The sequence below is a fragment of the Carassius carassius genome, chromosome 46 (assembly GCF_963082965.1).
Source record: "Carassius carassius chromosome 46, fCarCar2.1, whole genome shotgun sequence".
NCBI lineage: Eukaryota > Metazoa > Chordata > Actinopteri > Cypriniformes > Cyprinidae > Carassius > Carassius carassius.
Genome location: NC_081800.1, coordinates 4,565,388 through 4,577,925, shown reverse-complemented (window position 1 = coordinate 4,577,925; position 12,538 = coordinate 4,565,388). Strand labels below are relative to the sequence as shown.

The 12,538-nt window shown below is 38.0% G+C and overlaps 1 protein-coding gene across 1 annotated transcript; it reads left to right on the top strand.

The window, feature by feature from the left end:
• Window positions 1-300: 300 nt before the first annotated feature.
• LOC132129251 (fibronectin type III domain-containing protein 7-like) lies at window positions 301-11,220 on the top strand. Its single transcript, XM_059540767.1, has 12 exons — window positions 301-562; window positions 889-1,149; window positions 2,620-2,877; window positions 3,313-3,564; window positions 4,664-4,918; window positions 5,219-5,476; window positions 5,583-5,846; window positions 6,303-6,557; window positions 7,772-8,032; window positions 8,407-8,436; window positions 8,590-8,642; window positions 10,968-11,220. Exons 1-11 carry the CDS (start codon window positions 307-309, stop codon window positions 8,610-8,612), a joined length of 2,373 nt encoding a protein of 790 aa, XP_059396750.1. The 5' UTR covers window positions 301-306; the 3' UTR covers window positions 8,613-8,642; window positions 10,968-11,220.
• Window positions 11,221-12,538: the final 1,318 nt, after the last annotated feature.

The window sequence follows — 12,538 nt, the reverse complement described above, 5'->3', positions numbered from 1 at the left end:
ATAATATTTTTTTTATGATTCTGTAATGTATTCATACTTTTTTTGTTCAAATGCTATGCAATTATGAAAGCCACTTAGAATAAAAAAAATGTGCAAATTATACAACTGTTTACAATCTAATAAAAGTATTTGTGAATGGTTTCATTTACAGGCATCAGGTACTGCTCATCTGGATCAAATTCACAGTATCTGTTTAATTTCAAATTCATACTCATAAATATGCTGTTCTTGGTTGTGATTTGTGTTAAAATTAACCATCATAAGTACCTCAGACAGCGAAGTTTTTTTGACTTTTCAGGCAGCACAATGACCGTGAGCGTTTTTACGGTGACATCAAAGAGCACAGTATTGCGCTGGAGCAAATATGAAGGAGCATTGTCCTACAGAGTAACAGCTTCTCTCCGAAACTCTCAAGTCCCCATTGTCTTTGCCAGCTTTGGACAAAACACTATTATGGGCTCCATCAACTCTCTAAATCCCAACACTGCGTACACCTTTCGTGTCGAGGCCCTGGACAGCCACATGAACATGCTGACAGATGCTGCTGTGGATGGATCTACTGGTGCGTACTGAAATATATACATGGCTTGCTAAAGAGTGATTGGGTCTAGGAAGTGTCTTCAGAATTGAAAGAAATTTCCATGACATTTTTATCCCAGGAAATTACAGTTTTTAAATTCTGTGATAATTCTAGGTTTTCAAAATAGAATTCCTGAACTTTTTAACCCTATTTCAGGCTTAGCGTCTTGTTTGTTAAATCGACCTTGTTGCAGTTTAACTTTATATATATATATTCAAATCATATAAATCATGCTCCCAATGTTAACTGAAGTAAACTGATGATGCTTGAAATGAATGGAACTGTAAAATGTCTTATCTTATGTTCAGCTCCTGATGTGCCCTCCATTGTGATGGCATCCTCTAAAGATAGCCAGAGCATCACTGTGGAATTCCCTATGGTCTCCGGTGCCACTTCCTACATCCTACGTGCTGAGACAGATGACGGATCATTCTTCTCAGAGATCCCAGTACCTGGCTCTCCGGGCACTGTCACAAACCTCCAACCATACACAGACTACACTCTTAGTGTCATGTCCGTCAACAGCGCAGGCAGAAGCCAGCCTTCCTACCCCGTGGGGGCTAAGACAGGTATATTCTTCTAGTCTCTCTCCACCCTCTTTGACCTAGAGACCAAAGAAATTATCCATTCATGAAGGGACAGATTTGGCTATTCTCTAACCCTCACCCAGTACTGTAAACTTATCATCTCATTGAGAAAGATCAGGATAAGCTACATGGCTGATCTCATGGGCTTGATGTTTACCAGCATGCATAGCTTGTGTTCACATTTTCAGTGAAATAGGTTTCTCACGCATGTATCCCTAAGTAACAATATCCGGGTTTGCTCTGCAGGCAAAATATGAGATGTTGAACTATGACAAAAGGGCTGCCCTCCTCAAAGGACATGGCACAGAAAATGTATTCTGTGTCTTCACCTCAGGGCCTTCAGCAGTTTTGTGTCATTGTTCAGGTAGCACGTTTTCCACCTGAGACGGTCAGGAAATAATAAGGGAAGGGAACTTGATTCTCAGAATAGCCTCGATATTATTGTATCACGAATATCCACAGATTTACGTCATGCACATGATCCAAAACATAACAATGGGGTGTTTTCTTCAAGCGACTTAAGCAATCTGAGACCTGTTCCAATTACGAAACAGTCGGAAGTGCTAAGAGTAGAACCAATGCCTAGGCTTTAGTGAAAAGAATCCAGTTGCCAAACGCAACTGTCAAGGAAAGGCAGCAGTAAAGAACAGGAGAGGGACAGACAGGACATTCCAGGGGAAGGGTAGGAAAGAAAAAGAAGTTGACCTGCCTGAAGAGGAAAAGGAACAGAAGGACTGAAGGTGATGAAATAGACCAGTGGGGACCTAAAGGGAATGGACGAGAATGATAGAGGTAATGGCAAAACAGGAAAGGACTGGGAATGGAGGGGAATAGAAAGTAATGGAAGAAAAATTAAATAAATTCATGAGAGAGGGATGAAAAGGACATGCAAAGACAGGACAGGAAATTAAGTGATGGAAAGTGAAGAGACTGAAAGGAAAGGAAAGGAAAGGAAAGGAAAGGAAAAGGCACTGTCCTCATTATGTAAAGCCATCTGACACCTTTTAACCTCATAGCCATATCACTAAATACATCTAGGATTTTAGGTCTCAGTTGAAAACTCTATTTTGAAAAATAATTTTACATTAGCTTTCGCAGAGGAAAGACCATCGTAGAGCCCTTTTGTAGAGGAACAACCCAAATGTGTAATGACCTGATAAAGGATATTTGTCATCTGTTGGTTTGTTCATAATGTGGTTTATTCTTACTAATTATGTTAGATTTTATTGTTTTTAATCTTTGTATATGCTTTCTGTTAAATTGTGAAGCACTTTGGGCAAAATTGCGTTAAAATGTACTATACAAATAAAATAAAAGTTAAAAGTTGAAGTTGAAAGGATCAGAATTATATCACTTCGCTTGATATTCAACCTTCAGAAAAAATCTTCAATACCTTTGGTAACAACACAGATGAGCTCTCACTATTATTTTTTCTCTTCTGTTGGACCCCAGTCCTTTCTGTTCCTCAGTTCAACACCAGCTCTCCCAGCAACAGCAGCATCCTGGTGAAGTGGGAACCAGTGAATCACGCTGTCCTCTACAGTCTCAGCATCATCAAGGATGGCGCGTACAGCCAAAGTCCCCTCAACACCACAGAAACTCAGGTTTACTTTCCAGACCTGGAGGCAGGAACCAAATACTGTATTAAAGGAAATGCCTGGAGTCCTGAGAACATTCCCGGAGATGAATTCACAGTTTGCCAGATCACACGTAAGACAATAGAGATGGAAAGATAGAGTTTATTTAATACTTAAGTAGACTGAAACTGCTGCACTTGATATACATTTAAACTTTTACGTTTTTGTTATAACTGTAATTAACACTTAAGGAAAAGAAAGGGGTCAATAAAAGAGCAGCCAACAAGGCATGCACACCAAGTACAGCATGTTGGCCAGAGCTATCCAATTCTGCTGCTTGGAGTGTGGACATGTTGCAGAGTTTAGCTTTAATCTGTTTTAACACACCTGAATGAAAGTTTCCAGTAGAGGCCCCAAGGCCTTGATTACCTGGCTTCGGTGTGTTTCATTATGCTTGAAGCTACACTGCAGCAGCAGGAACAGAAACCCCATAAGTTAGGAAATATTCAATGCTAAAAATCTGCGAATGCTGACATAATAAACATTGTGTGTGTGTGTGTCTCCACAGGTTCTCCCACTCCTCAGTCCATTGAGCTATTGGTAACACGAAACCCTGATGCTGGTATTGTGGTGTCGTGGGGCTCAACTAAAGGTGCGGAGCAGTATGTCGCCACGAGCTTGACCGGACAGAACTGCTCCTCATCTAGTAACTCCTGCATCCTGTTTCCTCTGAGCTGTGGAGAAACAAACTCTGTCACAGTGATCGCTACCAACCAAGCTGGAAACAGTGTCCCCTCTTACCCAGTACAGATCATTTCATGTGAGTAAACGATTCACACATATAATAGTTTGCCATTAAAAGGTCATATCACAGATAACACAACGTTCTTTCTCAGTTTGACGTACTATGTCAAGGGTGTCCAATTCTTTCCTGGAGGGCCAATTTCTGGTAGAGTTTAACTTTAACACAACTTCCTGGAAGTTTATAATGATCCTAAAGACCTTGATTAGCTGGTTTAGCGGGATTAAACACACATTTACTAAGTAGACCAAGGCAGTCCAATCCTGCTCCTGGAGGGTCAACATCCTGAGTTAAGCTCCAACACACTCCCTGAATTTGCTGGTTCAGATGAGTTTAATTAGGTTTGCAGCTCAGATCTGCAGGATAATGGCCCTCCAGGAACAGGTTTTGACACTTCTGATGTAGACATACCAAAATGTTAACAACACAAAGCTCCCTTCTCAGTCCACTGAAAACAGGACATTCAATCACTTTCACAGTTATATGACAACAATTACTACATTGACCAACCATTATTACGGTACATATTAACAGTGCCAGTCCTGGAATTCTTGGGCCCTAAGCAAAACTTTGTGATGGGGAACCTTTCAGTGGGTTCACCAAAACACCAAAACAGTCCAGCAGGAGAATGTATATTATGGCAGTCATTTTACATGATTTGGACATTACGTACTGTAGAATGGGAGACAGCACAGCGCTTTAAAGGAAAGTAATGGAATGTGGCTGAAGCCTGAAGCCAAAATCAATAACTAAACTAAAATTATATTAGTTGCACAGCCCTGGTCATTAAATCCTCTTTGGGAGCAAGAGGTGGTTCGGGCTATATGCACCTTGTGTACATTACATACTGTATAGGGAGGGCAGGCACTGCATTTCAAAGATGCCTAATCGATATTCAACATCTTAGCAAATGTTATTACTCAATTCACATGCATTCACAAGAGGTTAGGCATTCATACACAATGTTATTTACAAACAGATCTGTCCATAGGTCTGAAGAGCTATATTGCAAGTCTTCTAAAGAATCGATAGCTTTGTGTGAACAGCTTTGCAGCTATTTTCCCTGCGAATCTTGCCTTTTGCAGTCTCCCTTATTGCTTAATATGTTGTTTGTCAGTTCCTTGTCCCCCGCAGCCCATCTGGGTGGAGGAATTGGTGCCTGGCAACTGTTCTGTGAAGTGGAGCCCTGTCCCTCATGCAGAATACTACACCACATTTATTAAAAGTGACAGTGGCATAGAGGGGATGTGCAACTCAACTGAGCTATACTGTCAGTTTCACTGCCTGTGCGGATACTCTTACATCATGAATGTGTTTGCACACAACCATGCTGGACCCAGTCCCCCAGGACCTCTGCTCAACCACACCACCTGTGAGTTTTAAAGATGCCATCAAATTATTTGGAGTTTTGTGTTTTTTTTGTCCATGTATGTTAGCTCTGAGGTCTAAGCTAATCTATATGCAACATGTACAATGTACAGTACCGTTCTTCCAAGAAACCAGGCATAAATATTGATTCATGTTGCACTCACAATCTTATTTGTCCAATACTCTCTGGAATGACCTCCTCCTTAGTGCCAGTAGCTGCTTTTCCTGACCATTTTTGTTCAATAAAAAATGCTTTTACATAAAATAACAAATAAGCTAATTTATCTCAACCTGTTATCCCCAGTGCCTTGCTGTCCAGCACTCACAACGGTTTCTGCAGCTTCTTGGGAGACACTGATAATGGAGTGGTCTCCTGTGCGTGGTGCAGATCTCTATGAGACCCGTGCTGTGGATGCAAATGAAGTGATTCTGTGTAATGACACAGCGCCCAGGTGTGCCCTCTCTGACCTCAATTGCAACAGCTGGTACAGTGTAGTCGTCATACCGTGCAATGACATAAGTGGCTGCAACCTCACCTGTAGTCCACAAACGCATGAAACAGGTATAAGCATACACACAATGTGGAACATACATCCAACATACAGATCTTGTGTATGTGTCACATGCATACTGTACACACACTCTCTCATTTTCTTTCTTCCGGATAGCTCCATGCATGCCTGAGATCATCAGTGTGAGCCAGACTAACATGTCTACTTCTAGTGTGCTGGTTAGCTGGACTTCTGATAACACAGCTGCCAACTACACCGTCAGTGTGATTGGCTTAGTAGGCGACACACACATCTGTCACTCAAACGGCTCTTCCTGTCTGGTGTCCAACCTGCCCTGTGGCTCCGTCTATGAAGTCAGTACCATCGCATCAACTTCAGCTGGAGAGAGCATGCCCAGTTTCACCATTCCCCTGGAAACAGGTAAGGATTTCATGGTGATTCAAACCAGTCAGGAAGCCATGTGGGTCAAAGAGAAAAGAGAAAGACAACCCACATAGGCAGCTAAAATACATTCAAAATGATAGAAACTAGAGAAAGAGTAAAGTTTTAAGATTAGAAAATTTTTTTTTATCAAAAAAGTATCAGTAAAACACTTAAAAACACTTAAAATTAAAAATGTTAAAAATGGGTTATTTAACCCAGTATTTATACAGTATGTCCTATATATTTAAGCTCATGGTGGCATTATCTTAGCAACATGCTAACAGAAAACTACTGAAATCAAATGTGAGGCAAGTCTCTTTTGTACTTCCTGGTCACTTGTGAGTTTACATTTCAATTAGAATGCTGTCTTGGATTTTGAAACACAACCTGTACATCTTTTTAGTTTAAAAGTTTACAATTATACTTTTTGTATGATTTTTTTTTTTTTTTCAGCACCTTGCTGTCCAGACAATCTCACGGTGAGTCATGTGACCCAGGCTATGACAAATGTGACATGGTCGCCCGCTATTGGCGCCCAGACCTACATCGCCTCTCTGTCTTCACCACGCGGCCATGCGCAGTGTCACACTATGGAAACAGAATGTGTGATGGGATGCATCACCTGTGGCACTAACTACACAGTCTCACTGGAAGCCATCAGTCGCACCGGACACAAGGCGGAGTGCACCTATCACGGATTCTCTGCCAGTACGTCCTCACATACATAGCATCACTGTCCAATTGAATGTATTAATGCATGATCCAAAAACGCATGATTCAAGAGCAATAAAACACTTCTTTTCTTATAAAAAATCTTTCAAATTGTAATACAAAATTATGTGATTTTTAGCACCATACTGTATACATAATTCTGTCACACATCTCTTAAGGTCAACTGTAAATTCTCAAAATTCTCAAAAAGTCCAAATTCTCAAAAATGAAGATATGTTTTTTTTTTCATTAGACAAATAATAATAATATAACAATTGCACTGCTTCCATAATTTTTAAAGTTGCCCTAATTGCTACTGGTAATTTTGAACTTTCCTTCCATAATTACGAGATTGTTGAATTCAGTTGTTTTCTTGTCAAACAGAACAGGAATCATGGAATCATTCGTCCTTACCTGTAACTTGGTAAATTTTATTAAATAAAAAATGTATAGAAGATATTTAGACAAAATCCAACAGAATGTGAATAAAAAATAGCTTTCCATTGAATGGCAACCATATAAACTTTCATGTAAATGTGTTTGATGGTCAGAATGTCAGAATTCTGGTCAAATAAATTCTATTCGCTCTCTCTCTCTAAATATACATAACTGTACTGGCAAGAGAAGGGAAAATACATCTTGTGGAAACAACAAAGAAAACAACACTGCAGAAATGGTTCTCTCTTCTGCTGTATTAAAAGCTCAATGCCTGTCTAACTCAGAAACTTGGATTTTACAATGATCTCAAGCTGCTTCCAAGCTGTAAATATGACTTTAGAGCTCATTCATGTCCAATTTCTGACTTTTGAATTCTAATAGCACATGAAGGCAATTACTTCTGGAGTCAACATGAAATCGGCATTTAGCCTTTTCATGATAAAAGTTTCTGGTCATACTGCATACAATTCTTCATTCAAGTGTACATATCCTAAAGATAAAAAATCTACACCATTTTATTAAAATCTCTGCCTCTAAAGTTACTGTACTTTTCAGTTGACATATTTTTTAAGCCACACAGCTGGGGAAAATATTTTTAGCCAACAGCCTAATAGATATCTAGGTATTGTTGAACTGTAGCTAATGCAGCATTTATAAAATCAATAAATAATTCCAGCTAATGTGTATAAAGGTTAAAGCAGTAATGTCACCTGTTCAGTCTTATCACAACATGTAAGTGTGGAGTTTCATCAAACGTTGTCGTGTCTTTTAAGGTCAGTGCTGTCCCTCAGGCATCCGTCTCTATAGAGGAAGCAATAACACACTGATTGTGCGCTGGAGGTCCAACAGTGCCATCACCAAATACACAGCAGAAGTCACCGGAGGCGGCCAGACTCACGCGTGCAGCCCAGAGCCCGGCATCTACACATGCACTGTGTCAGAGATCGTGTGCGGTCAGGTGTACTCAGTGGTCGTCGCCCCACTGAAACCAGATGGAACCAAAGTCCAGTTCTGTAACAGCAGGATCTATTCAGGTAATGAAGTTCAGTACAGAAGTCTAAAAATAATAGAGATAAAATATCAAACCAAATGGCATCTCCAAACAAATCAAACGTTCACACAGGTGTCCAAGCAGATATGAACGTGAACCTGGAAGTGTGGCAATAATTTGTCATCTTTTAACTCTGTTGTTTTATGATTTTATACTCAACTAATAATTTTGTGAAATTATTGTTTATTTTTCTTTGAAACAAATGCCACTTCCTTTGCTATTTTATATAAAGCATTGCCATTCAAAATTTTTGCAAGGGATGCCTACAATACTTTTTGGGTCACTATAGTTCATAATATCTGAAATAACTGAAATTAATATAAAAATGCATGATTTGTGTTATGTTCTGTCTTTCAGTCACATGTGTGGGCAGCAGTGTTGGACTGGGTGAGATTAAGAACATTTACATTTCAATCTGAATTGAGTGAATTGCTCAAGTCAGATCAAAAATAAGGCAAACATAACATTGAATCATAATGCTCTGTTACTCGAAATGAAAATATTTGACACTTTTGAATTGAAGCCTTTCTTTACTTTCAGTGCTCTATCAAGGAAAAAGATAATGATGGAATGGATGTCCTTCAAACAGTGAGGTAAGGCCAATACAAACACGTGTGTCTTCATTACTAGGGCTGTGCGATATTGAATAACAATGTGATATGCAATAACTCCTTGAATAATGCAATATTCAGTGTGCGATAAGATAAAAACTTAAAGTGCCACATGCTCAGATGACAATTTTACTCAGCTGTTATTGACTCAGTTCTGTGCACTTCTGTAACTGCCTCGTGTCATAGTTGTATGTTTATGTATATCTACAGTCATGGCAAAAAATATTGGCACCCTTGGAAAATATGATCACAGAAGGCTTTGAAAATTCATCTGCATTGTTAGTCCTTTTGGTATTTTATAAAAAAAAAATATCACAAAAATGTATCCCTTCATTGTATAATAAGAATTTAAAATGGAGGGGGGAAATATTATTACGAAATAAATGTTTTTCTCTAATACACATTGGGCACAATTAATGGCACCCATTTTTTTAAATACTTTTTGAAACCTCCATTTGCCAGTTTAACAGCTCTAAGTTTTCTCCTCTAATGCCTGATGAGGTTAGAGAACACCTGACAAGAGATCAGAGAGATTCCGAGCTCCATGTTGGTGCTTCTCCTCTTCAGTCCACTCCTCAAATTTTCTATAGGGTTCAGGTCATAGGACTAGAATGGCTATAGCAGAAGCTTGGTTTTGAGCTCAGTGACCCATTTCTGTGTTGTTTTTGAGGTTTGTGTTTGGATTACTGTACGGTTGGAAGATCCAAACATGGCCCATTATAAGATTTCTAACAGAGTCAGTCACTTACTGATTTTTTATCTGTTGGTATTTGATATAATCAAAGATGTCATGTATCTAAACAAGATGTTCAGGACCTCCAGCAGAAATGTAGGACCACAATGTTAAAAATGCAGCAGTATATTTAATTATACTCATGGGGTACTTTTTATCTCTGTGTTCACCAAACCTATCTTGAGTGTTTGCTGCTAAAAAGCAATTTTTTTTGTTTCATATGACCATAGAAGCCAGTCATATTTAAAGTTACAGTCATGGCTGATAACTGAATATGCTTTAGTTTGTTTTGGGATGAATTTTTCTTGTAACCCTCCCAAACAACATGTGGTGATGTAGGTGCTGTTTGACAATTTTTTGTAAGGTTTTCTGAACCTGAGACTTTCTTTAATTTGGTCTTTTGTTTTCCCTACACTTAATATTTCTTTTGAAACAGGAAGCCATGGCTGGAAAATATAATGTTTATAATCACGCTGGAGTGCTCAAAATTGTGAATAAGAATGGGAATATTCAGAGATATTTTACTCATAAAAAATTCTAGGGGGGCTGTTCATTGTGGCCAATGTGTATTAGAGAACAACCTTTATTTCATAATGATATTTCCCCCCATTTTAAATTCTTATTATCCAATGAATGGATACATTTTTGTGATTTTTTTTAATAAAAGATAAAGAGGATTAACAATGCAGATGAATTTTCAATAAATATGAAATCATGAATATTTTTGGCCATGACTGTATGTATCAAGAGCTCCTATAAAACCACAACAAATTCATTGTGTGTTTCCACACACTTGGCAAATAAAGCTTCTAAAAAGGGAACAGTAGTGTTTTATTCTAGAATTGCATACATATGTAATTTTAACATCAGTGTATTCATATTAACATCAGTTTAGGAACTGAATAATAAAAATGAAAAATAAAACACTGCTTAGTCATCCCTCAATGAATTAAATTCTAAACTAATGTGCTATATTACTTTTGTGTCACTTTTTCTCATCTGGACTGGGATTACTTGCTTGTATTTCATATAAAAAAGGTATATTATAAGTGAAGTGACATTCAGCCAAGTATGGTGACCCATACTCAGAATTTGTGCTCTGCATTTAACCCATCCAAAGTGCACACACACAGAGCAGTGAACACACACACACACAGTGAGCACACACCCGGAGCAGTGGGCAGCCATTTATGCTGCGGCGCCCAGGGAGCAGTTGGGGGTTCGATGCCTTGCTCAAGGGCACCTAAGTCGTAGTATTGAGGGTGGAGAGAGAACTGTACATTCACTCCCCCCACCCACAATTCCTGCCGGCCCGGGACTCGAACTCACAACCTTTCGATTGGGAGTCCGACTCTCTAACCATTAGGCCACGACTTCCCCAATTATGGCAAATTCTTGTCTGTAATGTACAGGGTACAGCTTAAAACTTTCAACTGTGTCGCCATTCTGAATTTGCAAGAAGAATAGGATACACAAAGATAATCCATGACCATACTACTGAAACAATAACTGCCATTTATATAGTCAGTTACAGTATTTTAAATAACTCTGACTTATTGTTTTCTCTTGTACAGCTTCTGGTAATATTGGACAACTGGACCCTTCAAAAAAATCTAAATAAAATCTCCAAACCAGGAAAGAAAATGAATGCTTCACAACTAAATAATTTACAGTCTGCAATGGCTACTGAAATCATTAAATATAATTACGTTAATAATGTAATTAGTCATGATTCAACACTGTCCAATCACTTATGTTTATATATTTAAATTGCTTTAAAGATGTAATGTAATTTATGTCAATCATGTAATATGATTAATGCCAGATTTTTTTTGAGGAATTTGAAGTTTTCATACAATATGTGATCAATACACAATCCATCCAATTTTACAAACAATGAATTTATATTATTATTATTATTATTATTAATTTCAGGGATCCCTAATGTTATCCCAGGGTGATCCTGTGTGTCACATCATTTAATAAACTCTACAATTCTCCATTTGATAGTAACTTTAAAATGCTATTTTGGTGAAGCAGTTATGTTATGAAATAACATTTTGTTCTAAGCAACATTCAAACTTCTCACTTTCAAAAAAAGAATTAATTTGACATTGGATATGTCTATGCATCAGTTTCCAGGAATAATTTTAACAAACATAAAGTGAAACTAATGGTAATTTCCCTGTTTTATTTTTATTTTTCTAAAGAAAGATGAATCTGAGCAGTAATTGAATTTTTTTACTCCCCTAAAGTATGTGGTGCCTCTGAGGGAAATTTACATCAAACTGTTAATTGAACTTCCCTTGGATGTTTGTCAAATGTATGATTTGTTGGGATGTGAATGGACATCTATAGTTTGACAGTAAACTTAAATCTCTGCATTAATTATGTGTGTCAGTTTCTGTTTCAAAACAGTGTACTTCCCCATTTCTAAAGAGAAAGTCACATTGCCACAACTGTTATAATAATTGCTGTTTAAAGTGTTCATCGTCTGTTTGATAACGTTTAATTGATTTTCCATTTACATTTCTGACATATGTACATTTACTGACATAGTCACCACTAATAAGCTATTACTAAATAAATTGTAGAAACATATATTTAACAGCTGCTTTGCAATGATTTGTATCATAAAAAAGCGTTATACCAATAAACTTGAATTAAACTGAATTTAATTGTTATGAGCAGGGGCATTTACTCATAGGAGGCACGGTGTCTCCTCAAAATACTGGATGAGATAAAAAACTGTGTAGTGCAAAAATAAAATAATTCCAATATAATAATAATATTGATTGGATAATGAAAGGAATATGGCAGCGGCGACGGATCGCATCTTGGCAGGTGCTGCAACTCTCTCTTGTTTCTCCAACTAGCCGGCCATTTTCTTTGTTTTAATATATACTTGTCAGAGGGCGTAAATGTTTTTTTAAGCAGAGCTAAATATTTTATTTATGGAAAACTGGTATCTAAGTTTCGTAGTATGCTTTTTACACTACTACTCTTTTCCACTACCGGTACGTGTGTCGACCAGAACTGTTCACAGCGGAGACATGCTGTAGACTACTCGAAAGACTCATGGTTTTCTGCTTATCTTACTACTGCTCTCCGGGGATGTTCAATCAAATCCGGGACCAGTTTACCC